The 27,161-nt window shown below is 32.1% G+C and overlaps 1 protein-coding gene across 1 annotated transcript; it reads left to right on the plus strand.

Annotated features, from left to right (window-relative positions):
• Positions 1-927: 927 nt before the first annotated feature.
• Positions 928-27,137, plus strand: LOC129233943 (serine/threonine-protein kinase VRK1-like; the record flags this gene model as incomplete). Its single annotated transcript, XM_054867861.1, has 5 exons — positions 928-997; positions 13,677-13,873; positions 19,475-19,573; positions 22,636-22,765; positions 27,118-27,137. Coding segments are annotated over 5 exons (516 nt in total), but the record flags the coding sequence as incomplete, so codon positions are not given.
• Between the last annotated feature and the right edge of the window lie 24 nt (positions 27,138-27,161).

The following is a 27,161-nucleotide window of genomic DNA, read 5'->3' on the forward strand; positions in this document are numbered from 1 at the left end:
CTTAACCTTCAAAATTTTCAATTTTCTGGAAAAAATATATGTTATGCATAATTTAATTCTGAACAATTTGATACCTTATTTATTACCATACGCAAAAAAACTTTTCAAGTTATCGTGAAAATGCGTAAACTTTCCTGGTAGAGATTTATGTTTACAGCAGTTGTTTAAGCCTCTTTTTCTCAAGTGCCGGTTTCTCGTTTTGCGCGCATGATATCTTCGAAAGTTTCTTCTGTATTTCCGTAAAACTTTTTATGCGTGTTTGTCTGGCTTATTTTTATGATCTGAACCTAAATTTTAACTAAAAATAAAAGTTAATATTTAAAAAAATAATAAATATTTTCCCCCAAAATTTTGACATTAACTTATAAAATTTCAAAAAAGAATTAAATCATTTTAAAAAAACAAATAAATTTAGGTTCAGATCATAAAAATAAACCGGAAAAGCATGCACAAAAAGTTTTACGGAAATACATAAGAAACTTTCAAAGATATCATGCGCGCAAAATGAGAAACCGGCACTTGAGAAAAAGAGGCTTAAACAACTGCTGTAAACATAAATCTCTATGGGGAAAGTTTACGCATTTTCACGATAACTTGAAATTTTTTTGCGTATGGTAATAAATAAGGTATCAAATTGTTCAGAATTAAATTATGCATAACATATATTTTTTCCAGAAAATTGAAAATTTTGAAGGTTAAGAGACCTTAGACCCCTTAAGGGCAATTTTTTGTGGCCCCTTGAAAATCCTTAAACAGAGAGCCAACTGTACCTTTGTCTGCTCTAATAAGTCACCACCAAAAAAAACCTCCTTTACCTATGTTAAACTAGACTTTAAATTCATAAATATTTCATTTTTAATGCTGTTATTAACTTCTAATGCATAGCACATGTATGTAGTTTTATTTATTTGAGTTTGAATCTTCTAGGAACATCATGGAAATGGACCACTGTTTGTTGAGATGCATTGTTATCAAAAAATTGCCAAACCAGAAAAATGTAAGTGCTGGGCATAAAACTGGTCAGTACAAGTCAGTATTCTTAATCTTGGTCAGTGTTTGTCAGTTTTTTTTTTTTTTTTTTCAAAATTTGGTCTGTAAAGTCAGTATTTTTTTGAAAATTTGCCCGAAGAATTCAATTTTATTTTAAGAAAAATATCGGCCGTGATATTTTTCCTGTTTTCTTGATAAACTTTATAAAATGCCAAAAAAGTGAGCCATTGCCAAAACTGCAACCCAATTTTGCCAACCTGGAAAAGTTTGCATTATTTTATTAAGAATATTTTGCTGTTAGCTTTTTTTTTTTTTTGTCTACTTTCCACAAAAGATAAACCAAATATATGCTTAGACTGTTGTAAAAAAATCTTTAAAATAAATAATTGTCAAGTAAATAAGTTAATGAATGCTGCAAAATAAAAATATTGAGAGCGAGATATTGAGATAGGAAAATGTGTTTGTTGGTCTGTCTGATTGCCCCCCCCCCCTCCCTCCCCATCATTGGAAAAAAAACTTGTTCTAAAAATGTTGGAGAGGGTTCATCATTCTCTATTTTTCACCATGGCTCAAAAATTAAGCATATGCAACTGTGAGAAAATAGAAAGAAAGGTATAAATCTCAAAGTAAAAGGGAGATTTGTTTTGAACACACTTATTTAAAGAGAGCATGGCATACGAAAAATCTTTCTCAAATTTGGCTATTTTAAGGGTTTTTTTGAGAAATTTAAAATGCTTCAATATTAATGCCAATTTAAATCCTTTGTTTTAAGAAATTTACTATGCTAAAATTAATTTTTTGTCTCAAATATTTAGAGAGTAGACATTGATGAAAGTTGATGATTGGTTGATTGAATAAAAATGAAGGGAAACCATCAATCAATCTTTTAGTCAACATTTTATTTACATTGCAAATTAGGTGTTGCCATACATTACTAATAAAACAAGTATCCATTTTACAGCGCATGATATCGTTGATAATTATTTGAAAGTTAGTCAGTATTTTTTAAAAAAATTTAGTATTTAGGTAGCGTTTAATGAATTTTGGTCACTAAAGTCAGTATTTTTGACCTTCCAAACAGTTTTACTTCCTGATACTTTCTCTTTAAGTACATAAATGCAAGAGTGAGCTTTGAAAATAGTATAATAAATTGCTTTACATACTTAACAAAAGTAAAGCTCAAGAATCATAAAAAAATTACTGTATTTTTTATACACTACAGTCCCATTGCTCACACCCCCAATATTTTAAAATGCATTGTGTGTATGATAAATACACACAAGAACACATTATATACTAACCTCTGTGTGTATAAAGTAGTATTTACCAATTTATTTGCAGATTTTCCAGACTATATATGATCTGTTTTCACTGCATAAACACATTGCCTGGATGTTTTATCTTTTAATTTATACAACCATTAATAATTCTGCTTTACATTGTTATTATACTCTGCATTTTATCATCATTGAAATGCTCTTAAAATTTTTTTCTCAATATCAGAATAATTTTTAAAGTTGTATTTTCCAGTGAGTGAAACACTGCTGTTAATCATTTAGTAATACCTTGAGCTGTTGCAAGTTTTTTAAATTTATTTTCCTAGTTTCAGAAAATTTTTACTCATTATTCAGTAAGGATGAAAATTAAACTCACAACTTTAAGTCAAAATTTGTACCAAATAAGCTTTACATTATGTTGCTGTACTTTTCAAAAAAAGCTAGCATCTATTTCACTAAGTATGACACTCTTTTTTGTTACACCAAAGTTTAAGTTTTTAAATTTTAGTCAGTATTTTTTAAATTTTTGTCAGTAAAGTCAGTATTTTTGACCCTCCAGTCAGTTTTACCCCCTGAACTGCAAACTTTGAATTTAATTTTCAGGACTTAAGTAAGGAACAGATGAATGTGAATATTTAAAATTACTATGACGAATACTTATTCAGTGTCAGTTGTTACAAATGGGGCACACTCTGGTACAATCTTTATTTTGTGTCAAAGTCATCCCCATTGTACAAGTATTTGTTAAGTCTGAGTTAGAGATGTAAAATTTCCGGAAATTTTAAAGTGGTGGAAAAAAAAACTTTTTTCAGGAAAAAATGGAAAAATTGATTTTTTTTTATTAATAAAAATAGGGTTTCTTAATAGCTCTGTTTCTTGGAACATACGAGGGTGAATCAAAAATAAACGGGTTTTTTTTTTTTCATATCTTTATTGAATAACCTTTTTCATAAATTATTTAACATTTTTTAATATAGTCTCCTGCATGATCCAAACACTTTTGCCACCGATTTGGAAGTTTTTTTGTTCCCTAGTCATAGAAAGTTTGAGGGCAGGTGTAAAGCCAATTGCGCAGGTGTTCCTTGACTTCTTCATTGCTTCAAAATCGCTGTCCTCCCAGCGATTCTTTCATACGGGCAAATAAAAAATAGTCACAGGGGGATAAGTCAGGGCTATAAGGAGGGTGCTCGAAAGTTTCTCAGCCCATTTTTTCCAGATTATCTCTTGTCAAAGCCACAGTGTGAACCCTGGCATTGTCACGAAGGAGTATCTCATTTCTGATGGGCATGTCCCATCTTTCCTTTAGTTGGGCGGCTTTTGCTGACCGTAGCAACTGGCAGTAGTAAGCTGCATTCACCTTACGTCGATCATGCAGAAAATCTATCAATAAAATTCCCTTAGATTTGAAAAAAATGGTTGCTAGGACTTTTCAAGCAGAGACGAGTTTTGGCCTTCACTGGGCAACCTTTGTTCTTTTTTCTCCACTCCATACTGGCCATTTTGGATTCGGGGGGGGGGGTATAGTGATGTACCCACGTCTCATCACATGTCACTATGCGCTTTGAAAATGCCTCCCCTTCTTGCTGAAATCTATTTGTTGGATATAGCAAAAGTATGTTGGGAACAGCCGGACTGCTTTTGTGATGTCGAGAACATGTCGATGGCATCCGTCGGTGTAAAGTAACAGCTCATAATTTATGTCTTGTAAATAAACCCATTTTTCGTATTTGTTGCATCTGTGTTAATTAAACACGCTCGGCACACCTCAGGCACGGATATAAGCAAAGTGGCGACGAGGATTTTCACGAATTATGGACTATTAAATTGAATAGAATTCGGCAAGCATAAAAAAATGGCTAACACTGATGAATTACTGAAGCAACTAACACAGCTAGCATTTACAACAAATCAACGGCTGGAACTTTTGGAAGAAGCATTTCGCCAACATCAAGGCCCATCAGCAACTACAGCATCCAATGGAGTTGATAATGTTGAATTTTTAATGGAAACATTGGCGAAAGGTATTAGTGACTTTATTTACGACGCAGATCGCGGACTAACATTCGATAAGTGGTACGCACGGTACGAAGAAACTTTCAATACCGATGCAGCTAAATTGGATGACGCCGCTAAAGTTAGGTTACTTTTAAGGAAATTGGATCTACCGTCGTATAATAAATATGTCAACTACATTCTTCCAAAGAAAGTCAAAGATGTAACATTTGCTGATACAGTGAGTCAATTGAAATCTATTCTTAGTCTTAAACAGTCAGTATTTGACAAAAGATACAACTATCTTCAAATAAAAAAATCAGACTTCGATGATTTCGCCTCATATGCAGGCATTGTAAATAAAAATTGCGAGGATATTGAATATAATCAACTGGACATCGAACAGTTCAAATGCCTAATTTTCATAAGTGGATTAAACGCACCAAAGTATTATGAAATTCGTGCTAGACTGTTACAATTAATGGATAAACAATCCCCTACATCACCAGTTGACATTCGCAAACTCGTAGAAGAATGCCAAACTTTCACTTCATTAAAAGAAGATGCAGCCATGGTACAACAGTGCAGTTCAGCAAAATCATCAATTAATAAAATTTCAAATGATGAATTAGCAAAATTTGGCGAGGAAAAATTTCAAGAAACCCGCAACAAAAGATCGTCTGCTTCCAAGTTTGATAAAAAGAAAAGCGCAAAGCTTGGTGAATCATCGCAAAATCCACGTAATGATAATCCAATTATGCCAAAATATCCTTGTTGGTTTTGTGGTGAAATGCATTTTGCAAAGAATTGTAATTATTCAAAACATCATTGCCAAAAATGTCACAGAATCGGGCATAAAGATGGATATTGTAACAGCAGACGCCAAGCTACTGCGGCTGGACGGAAGAAGAAAGGGAAATATTTTTCGCCTAATACAGAAGCAGTTTTTGCCATAAATGAAATTTCTGTTGAAGATAAAAGAAAATACATTTCCGTGCAAATAAATAATGAAATGGTCAAACTTCAATTCGATACAGCTTCTGACATTACTATTATTTCCGAAGATACGTGGAAACAAATAGGAAAACCAACGGCGAACAAAACAGCATTTTCCGCCAACAATGCATCTGGAAATCTCGTCAAGTTAACCCATAAATTTGACTGTCAAATAACAATAAATGACACTACGAAGACTGGGACTTGTTTCGTAACAGAAGCACAAAATCTTAATTTATTTGGAATTCAGTGGATCGAACTGTTTGATTTGTGGGACGTTCCGATTTCAAGTATATGTTGCAGTGTTCGCTCAGTTCCGGACATTAATTTTACCCCGCAACTTATGAAGGAATTTCCTGCAGTATTTTCAACAGAATTAGGTCGCTGTACAAAAACCAAGGTGACACTACAATTAAAGAAAAGTGTTCGACCAGTATTCAGAAACAAGAGACCAGTGTCCTATACCTGCACTTCCCAAAATTGAAGAAGAGTTTGATCGATTGGAAAGGTTAGGAATAATTTCGCCAATTGATTATTCAGCATGGGCAGCTCCTACCGTAGTCGTCAAGAAGCCAAATGGGAAATTACGAATATGTGCTGATTATTCAATAGGACTGAATGATGCACTGGAAACGAACAAGCACCTGTTACCCGTTCCAGATGATATTTTTGCAAACTTAGCTGGAAATTGCATTTTCAGTGTGATAGATTTATCTGAAGCATATTTTCAAATTGAAGTAGATGAAGATTCGGGTAAATTGCTCACTATAAACACTCATAGAGGACTTTATAAGTTTAACAGATTACCCCTAGGAGTGAAACAAGCACATGGAGAATTTCAGAAAATTATTGATGCAATGATTTCTGGACTTAAAAACACAAGTGCTTATCTTAATGACATATTGGTTGCAAGCAAATCTGCTTCTGAGCATAAAAAGCAATTAAATGAACTTTTTGGAAGGCTTCAAGATTACGATTTTGTGGTTCGTCCAGAAAAATGTCAACTATTTTTACTGAAAATTGAATTTTTGGGTCACATAATTGATGGCAACGGTCTCCATCCAAATCCAAAGAAAATGCAGCCATGATACTATATATCATGAATTTCCAGACGGTTCCAGAAAAGCTGTTTTCCACGCTTCAAGAACTTTGTCGGCTACAGAACAAAAATACAGTCAGATAGAAAAAGAAGGACTTGCATTAATATTTGCAGTAACAAAATTCCATAAGATGATATATGGGAGAGAATTTACCCTAGAAACTGACCACCAACCTCTCTTACGCATCTTTGGATCACCAAAAGGCATTCCAACCCATACTGCAAACAGACTTCAAAGATGGGCTTGCACATTATTGGCCTACAATTTCAAAATTAGATATATTTCCACTGATTCTTTCGGCTACGCAGACATTTTATCAAGACTAATTAATTCAAAAATTCAACCCGAGGAAGAAATTGTCATTGCTTCAGTTCATTTGGAAACAACAGTAAATCAAATTTTGGATAACTCAGTTGAAGCAGTGAACATAACACACAAGCTTATTCAGACTGAAATTTAAAAAGATAAAATAGCTCAACAAGTAATAGAATTTCTTGAACATGGTTGGCCTTCTCAGAAAAATAAAATTCCAGAAGAAATGAAACCATATTTTAACAGAAGAGAGTCCCTCTCAGTTGTAAAAGGATGCCTAATGTTAGGTGAACGCGTCTTTATTCCAGAGAAATTCCGATGCGGAATTCTAAAAGAGCTGCATAATGGACATCCATGAATGGAACACATGGAATCATATGCTAGAAGTTATGCATTTTGGCCTTCTTTGGATAAAGACATCAAAAATTACGTTAAGAGATGTCATCCATGCCAAATTTCTAGAAAATCACCCACCAAAACATTACTGCATTCTTGGCCATTAGCAAAAGAACCATTTGAAAGAGTACACGTCGATTATGCAGGGCCTATAGAAGGTTATTATTTCCTGCTTATTATCGATGCACATAGCAAATGGCCAGAGATTTTCACGACAAAATCTATTTCTGCACCGGCAACTGTAAAATTTATGGAAGAAACTTGTGCCAGATATGGAGTACCGAAAACAATAGTCTCAGACAACGGTAAACAGTTCACCAGTCATCTTTTTGATCATTTTTGTAAACAAAATGGTATTCAGTAGGGATGCACCGGATAGTGATTTTGCCGCATACCGGATATCCGATGCCCCCTTACCTGCCGGATTCGGATATCCGGCATTTCGATACAATAAATCAAACTTGTTCCACATATCATTTCTTTAAAAACATGTTAAGTACATTCAAATGTACTTTTTTAGAGCCTCTATATTTTAATTTAGGAATTGTGCTATATATAAAATGAAACATTAAAATATTGTTTTATTTCGACAGATTTTTTCGAAAGAGACCAACTTTCGGCAAAAATTAATTCTGTATGTAATGTACACATGGTTTAAACTTTTAATTATTCATAGTTGAAATCTTAAAGGTCGTATAATGAGTTGTATTTGTTATTAGATTTGCATGACATGTAGAAATTTTTTTAAACTTCATCATAAAGTAATATTTTCTTGTTTTCAATTTAGAAATAACAAAAAATAAAACTTTGCTTTGAAATCATTTTTATTACAGATAATACACATGTAAAATTTTTCTAACATACAAGTTAAAAAGAAAATATTAAAACAGGGCCAGTTTGACTCAAAAAATAAATAAATAAACTTAAATAATCAACTTAAAGTTTTATTTTTATTCCAGAAATAAAGGTACATTTTCTCTAAAGATGCAAATTAGCATCTTAAATACAGGGGTGCCCCACTAAGAGCAAGGGCCCACCCCCTAAAAATCATAAATACCTCCCAAATAGAAAGCCCCCCAAAAAAAGAGAAAATGCCCCTAAAACACCCCTCCTCCTAGGTGGGCAACCCAGTTAACAAATTAATAAACTTATGCTAAAATAATCAACTGAAAGTTTTACTTTAATTCCAGAAAACAAAGATTCACTCTCTTAAAAGATGCAAATTAACATCTTAAATACAGTATTAAGAGTCATTCTCAACGCGTTCACTTTTTAAAAACAAATTAATAAACTTACGCTTAAACAATCAACTTAAAATTTCCCTTTAATTCCAGAAAATAAGGATTCACATTATTAAAAAATGCAAATTAATATCTTAAATATATTATTAAAAGTCGTTCTCAACATGTTAACAATTTTTTTTTTAAACATAAATTGAATTATACTTAAATAATCAACTGAAAATTTCACTTTAATTTCAGAAAATAAAGATTCACATTTGTAAATGATGCAAATTAACATTTTAAACAAACTATTAAGAGTCGTGTTAAACACGTTCACGCTTTTAAAAATAAATTTATAAACCAATTCTTAAATAATCAACTTGAAATTTTACTAAATTCCAAAAAATAAAGTTACACATTCTTAATGATGCAAATTAACATCTTATATATAATATTAAAAAATATGCTAAACATGTTCAATCTTTCTTAAATGAATTTATAAATTGATATTTGAACAATAAACTTAAATTTTACTTTAGTTCTAGAAAAAATAAAAATACATATTCTTAAAAAATACAAATTAAATTCTTAAATATATTATTAAAAATATTATACAATTAAAAAATTAGAAAGAAGAAATTAAAGCAATAACTTATAGCTGTTATTTCTTACTGCTATATTCACTGTCTATTTTAAATGCTAAATATCAGTTGAAAGTCTTAGTTAAAATAATTATTGTTAGAAAAGCTATTATTACTTTATTCAACATTCTAAAATTTCCAATGGACTCAAGTTAAGATCGGCGTTGAATATGACATTTAGACTTATGCTTCATTTCATGCAATATACACTTAAGAATCTTTATTTATCAATGCAGGGGAATATTTTAGATTTTTCATTACAAACAGAAGTTTGAAGAAGAGGAATGGTTGTTTTTGAAGTAGCAATTAAAAGAGAAAGCTTCATCGAAAAGGTTATGAAACAGTGAAAGCTTTAACTGGAATTTTTGCAGAAGTAAATTCAAAATTAAACCCTCATTTCGTACCAGATAATCCCACATCAACCCCGGATATTTCACACATTTTTACCCGATAACTGCCCGGATATCCTGCAAAAAACTGTTGGATATCTGGATCCGGAGTCGCTTACCGGATCGGATACCTCATAGTTCCGGATAGTTAAAAAATCAGCCGAATAGGCCAGATACCGGATAGTTGCAAGATATCCGGTGCATCCCTAGTATTCAGCAAAGTACAACACCTCCTTATCATCCTCAATCAAATGGACAAGCAGAGAGATTTGTAGACACTTTCAAAAGAGGAATTAAGAAAATTCAACAAGGAGGACCTTCAATCAGCTGTAAATACATTTTTGTTCACTTACAGGTATACACCAAATAAATACATTGGAAACAAATCACCGGCCGAGTTGATGCTGGGAAGAAAATCAAGAACTGTCTTGGACTTGGTTCGTCCATCTGAAAATACAGCTGCCAGGATCAATGAAAAGCAAAATTCTCAATTTAACAGGCACCAATGTGCAGAAAATAGAAACTTCAAGGAAGGCGATTTAGTGTATGCTAAAGTGTACCTAAATAACACCTGGAAATGGGAACCAGGGAAAATAATCGAACGTAAAGGGAATGTACTTTACAACGTATTTCTCAAATTAAATGACAGAGTACGACTCATCCGTTCCCATGCTAATCAGCTACGCCTCCGGTATGACGACACAGTAACACGTTCTAACTCCAGTGTTTTAACTGAAGAGTTCAGAACCACAGAACAGCCTGATCAGGACACGTGGTTCAATTTCCTTATTGCGGACCGTTCAGAAATCGATGAATCTCTCCTGAGTGAGTTTTCTTTTTCATCTGACACCGGGAGAGCTGATCCATCTGTATCGGCAGTACCAAACAGAGCCAGACCACAAAGAGCCTGAAAACTGCCTCAAAACTACAAGGACTACGTCATGTCCTAAAAGAGGGAGATGTTGATATAGCAAAAGTATGTTGGCAACAGCCGGACTGCTTTTGTGATGTCGAGAACATGGCGATTGCATCCGTCGGTGTAAAGTAACAGCTCATAATTTATGTCTTGTAAATAAACCCATTTTTCGTATTTGTTGCATCCGTGTTAATTAAACACGCTCGGCACACCTCAGGCACGGATATAACACTATTCATAAACCTTTTAGCGATCTCTGACCTGACCTGTTTTTGATTCGCAGTCGATAACCTTGGAGCCCATCAAGCACTTTTTTCTGAAACCAAGTTGATCAGTGATTATGGATTGAACACTTCCATAGCTTACACCCACTTGTGATGAAATTTTTTCAACAGTTAATCGGGGATCATCTTTGATAAGATGTCTAATCTTACGGTTGTTCATCTGTGAGACTTGATCTTGGGCATCGATTATGACGTTCATTTTCAACTCGTTCTCGTCTGCCTTTAAATTCTCTCCCACACATACACATGATTCTGAGATAGTGCATTGTCTCCAAACTGTGCCTTCAAACAGGTAAAAATTTCTGACGGTTTAATGCCTTCATTGGTTAAAAACTTATGATAATCCGTTGCCCAACAGCCGAAGGTACCTCTTGCTTGGTCATTGCTGTACTAACTGTTAAATACGAGTCAGCACGCTCACCTGCCGGTTCCCCACTACTCATAAACCAAACATCTGTTCTACACAACATCATCTGGCTAGAAAGTGCATTTTAAGAAGAATAACAACATTACCGTTTGTATTTGATTTACCCTCGTATAAAGGGTTAAACATTAAAAAATCTACACATCTTTTTCTGCTTGACAGAAATACACATAAAAGTTAAGTTTTTTTAGGAAAAAAAACCTTATTTGTTATATAAGTGAGAGCTTTCTTGATCAAACACGAGAAATAAGTCAAGTTGTCGTTCAACCAATAATAATGAGTAATATGTGTCTAATCATAACAATTATATTTTCGATTTTTGATTGCCTTTGAAACTTAAAATAATAATTATAATTTTTGACTTTCGAACATGATTGATATTGTTTCAAAGAAAAATAAGTATGATTTCCCTTCCTTACAATGTAACTTTACTGTCTGAAAATAAAAGCTATTGAGTTTTGATTTTTTCCAATCCAGTCTAAGTCCAAATCAAAACTAAATTGGTTTTTCTTTTCCTTTCCCACAGAAACCCCAAACCAAAACTGTGTAATGGTTTCTAAAGCTGAATCAGAACTTAAACTGGAGTTTCAGTTTATTCAAACAGCCGTGATTAGCACAGTAGTAAAAGTAGTCATACCTACACTTTTGAATTGAAACAAACTGAGTTATTATAACGAATTTTTCTCTGTTTCGTATTTTACTTCATAAAGAAAATGCTTTAGGGTCATCAGAAACTTTTTTTTATAAATTCCGAAGAAAAAAAGAGAAAGACCTGAATCAAATATGTGGAAGAGCCAAACTTTAAAACACGATCTCTCTGCTTGAGCTCAACTGCAGATTCCACTGTTGTGCTTGGCAGGGCAGCATACAAGGTGCGGCAAAAAAAAACTTGGACAAATATTGCATCATTGAATGGAAAAGTAATTTAATGAGCGTCTTATTCATTTTTGTCTCTCACTTTATTAGAAAATAATTTAGAGTGTATCTCCTAGTTTATGTGTTGTTTTTCGGTTTTCTTACAATTTTAAGCAAAAGACCTGCTATTTTAAAGTTGTTAAAGCAAATAGAATGACAGTTTGTTTGCTTGTTGTGCCTCGACAAACAGTATTTGAAGCGGTATGTCGCTTCAAGTGGAGTAGAAATTATAGTCGATGTCCAAAAAGTGTACAAAAACAAATAGTGAACATTTTAGTAAAACATAGCCAAAAGCCGAAGTCGGGCTTTGTCTGTGATAGATCAGCACAAGCATCAAAAAATCTTTTTTTTTTTTTTTTAATGTGGACGAGGGCTATAAAATGAATAAAAAGTGTACCAGAAGGACATTTTAGAAGCTGTTGTACTTCTGTGGACCTAAGAGCACTTCAGCTCAGCAATGTAGACTGGACATTTCAATTTGACTCTACACCAGTTCATACAGCCAAAAAGATGAGTATTGCAAGGCGCATTGTTTTTGACATGATATTGTCTTTAGAGTCGACGCTCTACTCGCTAGACCTCAATCAAATTTATTACACTGTATGGCCTGTTTTAGAGTTAAATGTCTACCCTAAACTACACATAAGGTTGGACTCTCTTTACCAATTGCTTTATAGGGAATAGAATTGATTAAAGGACTTGCTGCACTTGAATGAAAATTTTCTAGCAGTTGCACCTCTGTTTTACTTTAAATGTTTTTTTGTGCTATATGCAAATTATATTATCATACAACAACTTGCATTATGAAAGTTAGACAGTATTTTAACATACAAGGAGGGGTGAAGGGAGGAAATTGCATCAGAATTTTTAAGTATAAGAAATTTCTAATCACTTTTTGCTGAAAATTTCAATTATAACTTCCTGAAAAGTTGAAAAAAATTATTTTTTCAATTTTTCCAAAGTAGAAATAAACCCTTTCGGGGGTAAAAAAAATGTTTTTTTTTTTTCTGTTTTCTCTTTTGGAAATTTTCCGATTTTTTTTCCTGACTATTTTCATCTCGAGTCTTGAGTATAAATTTTTTACAGTAAACTCCCAATTATCCGCGGAATAGGGTGGCACAATAACCGTGAATACCGTGCGGATAAGCAAAAACCGCGGATAATCCAAACAGTTGGTAAAAAGGTAGGTACTTAGTGTATGCAATAGATAAAAAATATTAATAACACTCACACATTCATTTAAATTTTCACTAAAAACATTACTATATTGCATCTAATAACATCAAATATAAAAATTATATGTAAAATCTAAAAGCGAACAACAAAACAATCATAAGTTTCAAAAAAAAAAATGTGAAAGGACACGCAGATAATCTAAACGCCGATAATCGGGAGTTTACTGTATTTCCAGTTCAGATTCTTCGGACTTATGTCTTAAATTCAGACTTTTCTTTAATTTTTTATTAAAATTTCAAACTTTTAACCATTTAAAAATTCTAATATTTGCCTTTTTTTTAAATATCTTTTAATAAACCCTGAATACCAAAGTTGACTTCTTCAGCTTTCCAGTGGATATAAAGCTATTGTTTCCTGCTTCAAATTCTGATACAAACTATGACAGCTGGGAATATAGATTGCTCGTAGATAATGATTTAATTATTTTTCATCAACAACTGATGGGTTTCATGAGTAATTTTAGTTAAACCTATCAGATAATAAGGTAGCATAATTAATTATATTCTCTTTATGTTTGGTTTTGATGTATGTATTATCTTTTTTGGCTCTAGTGCTCATTAATTCTATTTCCTTTGAACTTCCTAGTGATTGAATGGATTAAGCAGAACAAATTGAAATACTTGGGAATGTCTCCATGTTATGGGTCTGGCTCCTTCATGTACAATGGCTCTAAGTATCGTTTTATGGTGCTTGAAAGATATGACAAAGACCTGCAAAAGATACTGAATGAAAATGGACGTGTGTTTCCTACTAAAACCATTTGTCTTATCGGACTAGCTATAGTAAGTTATGTTTATGTAAAAGTATTAACAACCTATATTACAGAAAGAATCTTTCCTAATTTCACTTTTGTATTTCCTTGATTATATAAGCACATGTAAAAAGGTACATATTTATCTCTACGTAATATAAAATGAAATCTCCAAAATGCTTCTGTGCGTTTGAAGGGGCAAAACTCGAGAACTAACCGGTTGACTTCGGCGAAGTTTTCAGTTTGTTTCTTTAAGTCCGGAAAAGGCTTGCAGACCTATTCGAAAAAAATCAGATAAATACTTGTTTTTTATTCCAATTAAGGCCCATTTTCCCCGTAAATTACCAAATGTGGGGGTGAAAAATTACTTGCATACATTAATATTATATATCGTTGGAAGGGTAGAATTTTCCACTTTCTACGTAATTTGTTTCAATGCTCTAACTTAATTACAGCGGGAGTTATTTGTTTTTAGCTCGAATATTTTTTGGCTTAGCTGAAATTTAGGTTTATAAAGCTACTGTCATTGTTGTTTATGCGTCCATAGTTAATAACCATGGAAAGATGGAGTGCTATTGCCTCAAGATTTTGAACTTTTTTACTTATTCACACATAAGACAACACGAGAAAGATTTTTAGCACAAAGAAAGGAAATACCTCTCATAGCACTAGTGGGAATCAAACTCATGTTCTTTGGTATTTGAAGCGACGTTTGTTTCACGAAGACCCCCAAAGCTACACTGAATGAGGCATAATGAGTAATATAGTTTACAAAACCATTCCAATAAAATTAATGAAAAAAAAGGAAAGTTTTTTCATAAAAACTTTCCTTTTTTTTTTATAAAAGTTGTCATTTTCCTGGTATTGCTCTTCACTGAAATTAGCGGCACTGTGAAAATGCGGTTTTTCATAAATTCCATGATTCTCATTGGTAGAAACATATGAGCAGTTTCAAATGATCAGTATTCAACTGGAGTGCATATTTTAATGATAAAACTTTTTTCTTAGTGGAGGGAGGGAATGATTTGCCTTCTTTCTCTAACTGTAACAGATATTTCAATAAATACCTTATTCTTCAGGAGAGGCACAGATTTTCATTTTGTTCTTATATTACTATTTTTTTAAAAATTCTTCATTCTTTGGGTTAGGAGATTTTCACTTGATTCTGATTCAGCAATCAAGATTGCTTGTTGTGGTCACATTGTCCAATACCTTACATTTGTCAAAAATCTACTCTCTCTGCAAGTACTAGTAGATAGCAAGTAACATGATCATTTTCAACCTTTTTACTTTCTTCTATGTCTAATATATAGAAGAAAGTATTGGATTCGTGCAAATTTTCGAATTTCGAATTTTGACGGATTCGAACGTTTTGAGGTGTGCTGAGTGCATTTCGACTATTTTTGGAAAATGTCTGTCTGTCTGTGTGTGTGTATGTGTGTCACGTCTGTGTGTGACCAGTTTTTTGTGGCCGCTCTACAGCAAAAACTACCGTATGAAATCGAACGAAATTTGGAACACATATGTGCCCCTATGTGAACTTGTGCCCATTGGTTTTTGGCGCGAATTCAACCAAGGGGGGTGGAGCAATGGGACGTTTTTTGAGTTACGCGTGATTGCTATTCCTCAGGAAGTAACTGGCGGAATCAAACAAAATTTGGTCCATATGTTGCCAGTAACAGGAACAGGTGCTGATTCAATTTTGGTGTCAATAACTCAAACGGGGGTTGAGCTATAGAACGTTTTTTGTCGTCAATTGTGACTACTGTATCTCAAGAAATAATGAATGGAATGAAAGAAAAATTTATCGGCAAGTAGCCCTTAGTGGGTATAAAAGCTGATTTTATTTTGGTGTCAACAGCTAAAAAGGGGGTAGCGCAATCGCCCGTTCTTTTTTTCCATTGTGAGTGCCCTATCTCAAGAAGTAATGCTACGTTCTGGTTGAAATTTGGAATATATGTGAATCCATATGTAAACAGGCTTTGGTTCAATTTTTGCGCCAATCGCGCCAAGAGGTGCTGATTTATTTTTATTATCATTATTAATTTAGCGAATAAAAATAGCTTTATTAATGCAACAATAAGAAAGATAAATCGTAATAGATTGTCGTCTGCGTATTTCTCATGATTTTAATTGTATGGAAATGATCGGAAATATTATCTTAATGATTTAAAATTTTTAACTGTTGCTATCTTATGTTTGTTAACAAATATTTTTTTTTTTTTTTTTTCAGGTACAAATATTGTACTTATTTTTATTGTATAATTTTTTGTTTTGTTTATAAATATTTTGAGATGATAAATCTAAGTTTAGTGATATTTCTATTTCTTTGATTTTTTATAGGCAGTTTCTTTCGGATTGGAGAGTTAAAAGTTATCATATTTTATTTAAATGCTTTTCTACAGCAATTTTGAATTATTCTAAGGGTATTTAAATTAGATAGCTTATAAATAGCTTTTTTTTTTTTTTTTGGAAGTTTTACGGACAGGTGCTATCATTATATCTTGATTTTTTTTTTTTATTACTTTATGGAATATGTTTGGACCTTTGACAAAATTATGTGTGCACATTTTAATTAACAAAACAGAATCTTTGCATTTTGGAGTGGAAAGGGAAATTGCTCTAAAAGTTTTTTTATTTAACTTAATAACAAGAGCAGAGCCTTGTGGGAACAGCTACTCATTCAATAATATGATTTTATTCATTATCTCCATACATGTTGCTTCTTTTTTATTGCTTTTCTGAGAGCTGTGTTTTGTGATTCTAAAATTTCATGTTCCTTTCAATTTTACAATTTATTTATAAAGCAGTAAAACAGTTGTTGGAAAGTACTCGAAGTTATAAATGTACATTGCTATTAAATAAGATACAGTTTAACAGGGTTCGTTACAGCTTAAAATCAAATTATGGATCAAATCATGTGATTTTCATATGAAATAAATTGAAATGATTTAAAGTGATTTTACAGTATTAGAATGTGTTTTTTGTTCTAAATAAAAAATATTTTGCGTATACAACTTTGGCTTAGATTAACTAAACCATCTAGGTCTCTCTATGCCTGTCTATGTATGAGTGAGTTCACACTCTGTGTGTGTTGTTTCAATACTTTAGAAATAAACTATTTTTTCAAAACCTTGAAATATTGCTGTTATTCCGAAGTTAAATGAAAAACAGAATAAAAATTCTTCGCTAATATAGCTATGAACAATAATTGTTCAGTATAGAATTCCTCTGCTAAAAACATACAATAAGAAAACAAACTTTTAATTTTATTCAAAACAAACCTCCCTCTTTTCACACTACATATTAATAATATATTTCTGAAGTCTATCATTTATGAAATATTTAGAAAAATTATCCGAATTTCATTAGTAAACTGCATGGATATATTTATTCAGATTTATTTCATAGCTTTTAGTGGGAAAGCGAGCTTGGACTTATGATTTTATTGAAGAGGCTGTGGAAAACATAAAGTATTAAATAAGTAAAAGTGAATTCTTATTGCACTTAATCTTTTTCATATGTATGTTTTTTTTTCCTTCTTTTTCTTTTTTGTTTATATATTTAAAATATCGTACATGTTTCTAATGTAACATATTTAATATTTCAAATCCTTGAAATATATTTTTAAAAATCACGAATCCTGATTTTACATCATATTTAAGAAGTGAGTGTTCATAAATGTCTCGTAAAAATTTAAGAAGCATTTTGTATTATCTCTGGGTTTTTATTCAGGGTTCGTACGGGTCATGGAAAAAAATAAACGAATTTCATACCTGGAAAAGTCATGGAAAATTGAAATTTTCATTGTAAGTAATGGAAATTTATTTCAAGTCATGGAAAAATGTCCTGGACAAAGTAACAGTAACTAAATGAGCATTAGAAATCTTGAGTGATTTAACAGTATACCACATAAAAGCTATTAAAAGTGGAAAATTGAACAATCCCAAAATCAAACCTGAATTTTGAAATCTCATTGCATCCACTTCTGTCGCAGCTGCTTGCCTTTTTTTGCGATGTGATTTTACTGCTTGGACATCACTTATTTTGAATTTACTGTTATTTTCAACACTTCTTATGTTTCATATTCTGTAGTAGTGAAATTTCATGTTCTTAGTTTTGCCACGCCCACTCAAAAAAAAAAGCAATTCAATTACACCAGAGTTCAATTCCATCACTTGTAAGAACTTTAGTATTAAATAATTAGAGTTTATCTGAATTTGTTGAAGGTTTTAGAAAATAAAGATCTTTAGTCAGGCGATAGAATACAGAAAAAGAGGAATTCTAATACTCTAAAAGAGTAGTGTCCAACGTACGGTCCGCAAAACTAATCCGTGCAACAAACTGCTAAGTTCAATGTCGGGAATCAAACATGTTCTGGAATTTCTGAACCTATGAATTTATATGTATTTGAAAATGTGCAAATAAGTAAACAAAACACGTATACTTTTTAATTAGAAAATTTATTCATTACTGAATGGTTTTTCAAAAAAAAATCTGGTTTAGAAACATAAAAAACTAAACTATGTGGCTTTACCTTAAAGAACCAAAATACTGTCAAGTTACGTGGATGATTAAATGTACCGTTGACAAAAAAAGGCAATTTTTGAAGCAAGTTTATTAAAACTTAGTGATGATTCATTCAACCTTTGTCCCATTCAATATCATTCTGCCTGTTTATAAAAAAAATCAGACATTTAAGCATCATCATATTCGTTTCACTGCATTTTTACTTTACTTAAATTTATATGATGAAGACAAGTAAGAACAGTTTAGTTTTTTAAGTGTACACTTATATTTTTTTCCATTACAAGTAAATGCTTTAATGAGGCTGTGGCATTCATGTAGATGTTTTGCTAATGCTCATTTCCAAAAATTAACAAGTTTGAGATTAAATATTGCTATTCTCTTCGTGTAACGAGGTCATGAAAATTTTTGTTGAAGTCGCGAAAAAGTCATGGAATTTTTTTATACAAATCGAGTATGAACCATGTTTATTGTAAACTTAACTATTGAAAATCGTGTTTAGACACAGGCATTCATAAAAAGCAAAGAATAAGTTTATAAAATTATAGCTGTTTTAGAACTTGCAAAAGACTGACAAATGCTAAAAACCAACATGTTATGCAGAGTAAGTTCTTGCTACATGGTCATTTAAATGTACAATGTCTAGCTTTCTTCTGTATTATTTTATGCGAAACAAATGCTTAAAATTAAATTCAATAGAATGCATATTATGTGCAATGATTCAACGGATTTTGAGAAATATAATTTTGCTATTTAACAGATTGATTATTAAAATGAAATTAAAAACTGGAAAATTCTTCCCATTTAATTTATTTAAAATTTTTCTTAGTAAAAATAATGGCAATGACAGATCAGTCGAGATTATCTGGGGAAAACCTTTGATTAAACGGGGTTCTTTAACATTTTGTCTCTACAGAAATATTTTGGTTCCAGAAATCTTTACTTTTATAATCTCAGCATTTATTTATCCTTTATCCAATTAAGTAACGCTGACAGAAATTTTTTCCTTGAAAAATATTATTTTAACTATGAAGTTTATAATGCTCTATTAATGTTTAATTTGTATCTTCTTCTGCAAATGTTTACTGTATTTATTTTAATGTAGCTGGATGTTTTGGAATACATTCATAGTGAAGGTTATATCCATGGTGATATAAAAGCTGCAAATTTGCTGCTTGGGCGTAAAAAGGGAACCCAAAATCAGGTATTTTTTATGTTTAGATTTACTAATTTAAACTTTTACTTGCCAAAAAATTTAAAGCATTGTGCCTAATTTTAACTCAATATAGTGTTTCTCTGCTGAAAAGTAAATGAAGACATTCTCTTTTATGGCATTGCTGTAGTTGCATCATAATCATCTTTTGGTTAGGTATATCTCAAGGATTTCAACCCATCCACAAAAAAGTGTAATATTTTTTATGAATGTTTCCCAGAAATATCTTTTTAACCGTTAATTTCTTGATTCTGTCTCTCGTATTTCTATTGAAAAAGAAAGAAAAAGATAAGCTATCAACAAAATATTTCAGCTATTATATTTAATTTATATTTGCAAAATAATTTATTTGATGTTTAATGTCTTAACAAGTTATGTAACATATCAGACATAATACGGTGGATGGTCGAAAGATCCGCATAACTTAGAAGTGGTTATGCAGTTTTTAGGTTTTTGCTGATCTCAGGCCACTAAGAAACTAACTGTAAGTTATACAGGGAAATCCCGTTACAACAAATACCAATACAATGAACAAAATGCTCAGTCTTGTTTTAAAACCCATTAAAATCTTAATATATAAAAATCAACATATATATATATATATATATATATATATATATATATATATATATATATATATATATCAACGCACAGCCAATACCGCTGAAGCCTCAGACTTGAAATTTTGCAGGCATGTCCACATGATTACGAAAGTGTCCACTAAGAAAGGATTTTTCAAAATATCAATTAGTTCAGGAGAAATTAATTAAAACCCTTTAATTTCTGTGAAATTAAAACCTGTCATTGAAGTTTAAATCCCTTATTTTTGGAGGCTTTCCTCCATTCAAATCATTATTCAGTACTTCATCTCAACTTTTGGTCGATAGTGAATTTTAAATTTGATATTGATTTTATTTTACACGTGATTCTTCAAGGCTTTTCTCAAGTCAAATAATAATGTTTCTGTCTTTTGCTTTCATTTTTTCAAAACTAGAAACGAAGTTTTTAAGAACATCATCACAGGTGGACTATCCTTTTGAATTTAGAAGAGTGCAGTTTCCCGTAAAAGTATGCTCGGCAATAACCGTTAATAAGTCACAAGAGAAGATTATGTAAAAAATGTTTTCCCTAAGATTATTATGGAAATATGTTATCAACCTGAGCATGTCTTTAATATGGAGGAGACAGGGTTGTTCTGGAAACGAATGTCATCTCATACGTATTTATTTTTAGACAAAGAAAAGGCCTCTGGGTTTAAGGCTAATAATGATCGTGCAACTTTGGTTATGTGCGGCAATGCTGCTGGCTTTTTGTTAAAGCCTTCTTTAATTTACAAGTCAAAAAATCCAAGGGCTTTGAAAAACAAAAACAAAGCCACCCTGCCAGTTCATTGGATGCACAACTCAAAGGCTTGGATTACAAAATCCCTCACGAACGGATGGTTTGTCGAATCATTCATTCCTCAGGTTAAAGATTATCTGAGGACAAGGGTCTGCCTTTCAAGGCCCTCAAATGGACAATGCTGGAGGGCATGCAACAAACCTTCTTGAGGAAAGGGTTGAAGTGCGTTTTTTGCCACCGAACACGACGTCATTAACCCAACCTATGGATCAGGGCGTTATTAAAGCCATTTACACAAGGGAGTGTCTCCAAAATCTTGTGCAGGCAATGGACGGAGGAAAATTTCAACCTGAAAGTGTACTAGAAGCAGTACAGAATTGCCTCTGCACTGCACAACATAGGCACATCATTTAAAACCATGAAAACACAGACAATGCATGCAAGTTGGAAGAAACTTTGTCCGGATGTCGTGCATGACTGTCGAGGCTTTGCTCCTGAAGACATTCACCATGAAGCAATTCAAAAGGCAGTGGAGTTGGCGAAGCACCTGGGTGGAGAAGGGTTCTCCGATATGAAGGAAGAGGATATCAACGAGCTCATCGACTGCCATGACCAAGCTTCGTCAGATACGGACCTTGCAGAATTTGTTAAATCTGCAAGTGAGGACGAAGATAAAGAGAATGGAAAGGAGTTGCTTTCCCTGAATTTTGAAGTCCTTAACAAAATGAGCATACACGCAACAGAAATGCTAAAGCTGTCGGAGACGCATGATCAGAATATGATGCTCTCTATTACCTTCGCTAATCTCCTTGCATCTGCAATTGCTCCTTACAATTTACTTGCCTTAAAGAAAGAAAAACTAAAGCAACCAAAGATAACATCCTTTCTGATAAAGATGATAGATCCACCGAAAAAAACCTGTGATGATCTTAAAAAAGCTGAAGATGAACTCACCACTCTTTCTTCTTCTGATGAGTTGTCTGATGTGCATGAGCTGTCAGACAACTGATAACATTCTGATCGCGCTGCATAAACTTTATTAATTTTTGTAAATTATAAATATATTTACTATATCTATACTGTTCAGTGCTATAATAATGCTGTGGTGTACATACTGTAAGTACCATACTGCTTAAGTTCATCAATCATTGATAATCACCCCATCAATCATTGATTTTGTGCTAAATTGAAGATTTTATGTCAAATAATAACGCTTTTTTCAAAAATAAAGAAAAAGTCGGTTCTTTGTAAAAGATACTGCAATATATAGTTAATAAATGGTTTAAAACAATATGAGGGGTGTTTACAAACGTCTGAAACAATTGGGTATGCTTATAAAAAATTACTAAACATACCTTGTTCCACAACGCGAAATTCCGACTTACGTGATGTGTCTTGGAACGCGTCCCTCGCGTAAGTCGGGACTCAACTGTAGTTTCAAAAAACATTTGAGTTAACAAGTGTTACATGGTTTAAAGCATAAGTTGCTGAAAAGCCTTTAAAGCAGAAAAGTGGCATTTTCATTTTCACATAGCTCCATTTTCTTGTACTGGTAAAGAAGTTCCATGTTACTCTCATATAAAAAATAACAATTGCATGAGGCTAAATCAATTGCATTTTTACAAATACAATTCACATCTCTCCAAAATAAGGTTTTACTCTTTTATTATCCACACTTTACAAGACTTGTTTCTAATTCGTTAATTTTATAGGTATATCTAGTTGATATGGGACTTGCATGTAAATATGAGCGTGATGGTAAACATAAGGAGAACTTACCTGATGCAAAGAAAGCCCATAATGGAACACCTGAATTTACCAGCCGAGATGCCCACAAAGGATGTAAGATATATCATGTTTTAAAAATACAGGAATTTTAACTTTTTTTGTTAATTACTCAACCTGTTTAGTTTGAATTGTGACAGTATTTATACCCAAAATACTTAATAAATAAAAGCATACCTGCCCACTTTTACTCATCAGGCCTAATTTATGTCAAATCCAACTGCATCAGCTTTCAAAATACTTGTTCATTTCTGTTTCCTATGCAATTCTACTGTTTAAAAATCAATAACTTTGTGTTGACCATTATTTACAACCTTTCCTATATCTTAATTTTTTGTTGAGGACTTGCATGCTCATCTTTTTCCTATGCCCATTCAAAAATGTCTATCCAATTGTATCTGAGTTAATTCAAGCAAACCCAGTTTTCAAAATGTTGTTATAGTTAAAGAGGATTTTGATAAAACTAAATGTAACTGAAACATTTAGGATAGTGATAGATTTCTGAAGTCAAAGGACTTCCTTCTGAAAAAAAAAAAAAAAAAAAATAAGCAGAACTCTGAAAAGCTTGAGTAATTCGAATGCAAGGATTATTTTCAGGCTTTCTTCAAGTTTTGACAATCATATCAGTTGTTTTGGCTATGAAATATGGTTAGTTAGAATAACTCTAAAAATATTTTACTTGAACTGCCGAAGACAATGTATTTCTGGTTATTGTAAAAAATAGTTATAATGTAACCAAGTAGTGCAATTAAATTTGAAAAAAGAAAGGTTTTTGAAAATTGTACATGCAAGTATGTTACATGCAGTTATGAAATTTATTATAAGACTTAATTTACAGATTTATTATCAAAACAGCATATGCTCTTTACACATTGAGGTTTCTCCTAGTAGGCAACTATGCAAAAATTTTATGTTCAAATCGTTTTAGTTTATCTTTGTAACTAGGAAATTTTCTGTATAAATAGTATGAATTACTAATGCTTTATTGTAGTTATAAGGTCTTTTTTTTTTTTCCTTTTGATCTCTAAAAGCTCATTGTTTCATAAAACTTAGTATAAATTGCTTTTGTTTTGTCCTGAAAAAGTTTCAAGATTTCCTTATATTTTTTTTTAATGATCCATAAATATATTTTTCATTTTGTTTTTCAAATCAATTAGAAAAAGATTTTACTTTCGACTTATTGTTGGTCGGTTTATTCAGTATGTTCATAAAAAGTAAAAATTTTTATTGACAGTAAAACCAGTGGGTAAAAATTCATCAGCCTAATACAATAAAATAATCAACATTGCCTTTATTTTTCAGAAAATTCAGTTCTACTTCAAGTATTTGACTACCGTCTAACAACGGATTGTATGGAAAGGCAAACATCTGGTTTACACGCGGAAATGGAAGTATCTATTAGTTTTCAGGGATGTCAGATTTTGCAGATGTATGTTAGCCTCTAAATTAAGCAGAGTCTCATTCAAATGAGCGGAATACGCGCATGAAATTTTTATTTTTACCCTCATTCAGATGGAGTCGCCTTAACTGGATGTTTACCAATTCCATACCATCCGTGGTCAAACAGTACTCTTGATTGTTAAGCTATATTTGTATCAAAAGTTCATGGAAACTGACAAATGTTCACAGGTTTAGAGTTCTAGAACATACTTAAACACAGAATTTTATCAAATAGACTTAAAATGTACGCATTTTAGCTGTTTTTACCCATAGTTCTTATTTTTTATGCATTTCGAAATCTGAATTGCATTTGCTTCTATAACACTTTACTCATTTATTCTACATTGTGGAAATCAATAATTTTGTTTTTACCTTTATTTTTTATCCCGTATACTTAATGTTGTGTAACTGAAGACTTGCACCCTTGCCATTTTACCCCTCTGACTCGAAAATGTGAATTCATTTGCATCCCCACTCAATTCCAACGCAGGCTTAACTCTGTCTCTATTAGTATGGTTGGATTTTATTCTAAACCAGGATGGAATATATACATTAATAAATTTGACCAAAATTTGAAACTCAGTTGGTGGTTTTATAGTTGAAGTGTACAATCTCAATATTCTCTTAGCTGTTAGTACATATAATCCAGGTTTCTGTTAATCTGTATTTTTATACCAAAGAATATCAGAATATACCATTTAACAAACTGTGTCATGTATGTTGCAAAACAACACAAAAATGTATTGAAAATCAAAAATGTAATTATCAATGAAAAAAATGATATTTAAATCTTTTTTCCCCCAAACCCTGGCTTGTTCCATTAAGTCGCTAATTGTTAAATAATGCTTTTCAATGCCGAGTCTCTGGCATTGCTTGGTTAAACCAATAGAGGAAAAGTGAGATGCCATCGTTTGACATTTTTATCAGTTGAGGCCTGAAAATTGATAATTTGTTTAAAAGTTAGTAAAAAAAGGTTTTGTACAATGCCATTCACATTCATCCGGGTCAGAGAATTTTATTTTTCCAGACAAGTTGTGCTTATTATTGTTAGTGCCATGATAACTCCAGCTTTGAAGTTTACTATGTTTTTGGTAAACAATCAGCTTATTAATCAAATCTAAACAGATGTGGGCAGATTCAGATGAAATGTTTTAAAGGTTTGAAATTGATTTAGATATAGTCGGATCCCGCTACAACGCGATCCGACTTACGAGAAATGGCTATAACGCGAGTTTTTCATGAGTAAGTAATTTTTTATTGCTGATGCAAATTGCTTGCCTGCAACATGAATTTTTTTGGAAAGGAGCGGCGGGAGCATTAGTACGGGCTTCGATGACACTAAATATTAGGTTTCGTGAATGGACCTTCATCCCTTTAGCATCACTGAGAGCGGAAGTACCCCACACCGTACTAGTCTGAACATTTCTAATACAAACAACTACTTAACATTTTCCATTTATTTTTTCATTCTAAATGCGAAAGTTAGTGAAATATAATGATACCTAGAGAGCGCTGTTTCATCTAAAGTTGGTGAAGATAGAAAGAAAAAGAGAAAGTTTCTGACAATTAAAGAAAGACTAATGCTTCTCGAAAAGCTAAAGCTCAATTAACAAATGCGTTGAAGGGTAGCACAACTAATAGGTATGAGTGAATTTTCCATACGTACAATTAAAAGTCAAGAAAATTAAATCCATAAAAGTTCACCGAGCAATAGTATGCAAGCAAAATGCAAAAAATTATGACATTGGAAGCTGTTTTTTTATTGTAAATTAAAGAAACCAGAAAGAGGGGTATTGCCATAGATGGAAACGTTTTAAAAAGAACTAGTGAAGCAACTGTATTTAAAAATATATTAGAATAACGGTTTGCTCACGGAGCATAAATCATCATTTTCACTTTTTTAAAGTTACAAATATCATTAACTGGATCTACTGTAGTGCAACTACAGGGCGTTTGTTTTTCTTACTACATACTGTACTGGTTTATTTTATGTCTTTCTTTATCATTGATTATGCGCATCATAGCAGTATTTTATGTTGAATAAAATGTTTTTTATAATACAAATAAAAATTTAGTTCTTTATGTAAGAAACAGTAATGTATAGTTAAGAAATGGTTTTTAACTTAAGTTGGTGTTTACAAGTGTCTAAAATGATTGGGTAAGTTTATAAAAGTTTTTACACATACGTTCTTTCCACAACGCGAAATTTCGACTTACTCGAGGGGTCTTGGAACACATGCCTCGTGTAAGTCGGGACTCAACTGTACTCTAAAATTGTATCAAGAATGACAAGTTCTGTTTATTAAAAAAAAAACTTTTGGGAGAAGGGGGTAAAGATAGTAAAATTAATAATCCACTGTGTTAAACAATTTCAATAAGAAATGGTGTCACAAAAGCTTTTAATACATGAATAGAGCAATATTTCATCTAAAAACCAAATAATCAAAACTTATTTTCTGGTTTACCAGTAACAACTGAAGAAATCCTAACATCAGTAACTCCCCTGCTGCAAGAAACAGCATAGTTTTTAGAAATGCAATCAAAAGAGCCAATGCGGAGAACTTTTAGCAACCAAACTTTTTTTGCATAATCTATCCTTATTGGCAAACCATAACTTGCTGATAAGATGAACCAATGCAAAGTAATTACTTATCACCTAAACAAACTTTTGAAGTTGTTAATTTGCTGTCATGGGATTTTGTTATGCCCGCCTAACATCCAACTAAACATATGATACAGTTGGTTAAGCTGCACTTAAGATTAAAATTATCTGATCTCTCAGAATTATAATACATACTTAAGGCCACTTTTATTCATGTTAGTGGCAGAATTTTTATTAAAAAGCAATTACATGTACTAGGTTTTTTTAACCGGGAGCTAGATGAGAATTTGAATATTTTGTAGCTCCTGTGATTATAAAAGTTGCTTTTATATTGCTTACAGTGCTTATTTATTTTTATTTTTCACAGCATTTTTCACGACGCAGTGATTTGGAGACATTATGTTTTTAATT

This window comes from Uloborus diversus, unplaced genomic scaffold (genome assembly GCF_026930045.1).
Source record: "Uloborus diversus isolate 005 unplaced genomic scaffold, Udiv.v.3.1 scaffold_824, whole genome shotgun sequence".
NCBI lineage: Eukaryota > Metazoa > Arthropoda > Arachnida > Araneae > Uloboridae > Uloborus > Uloborus diversus.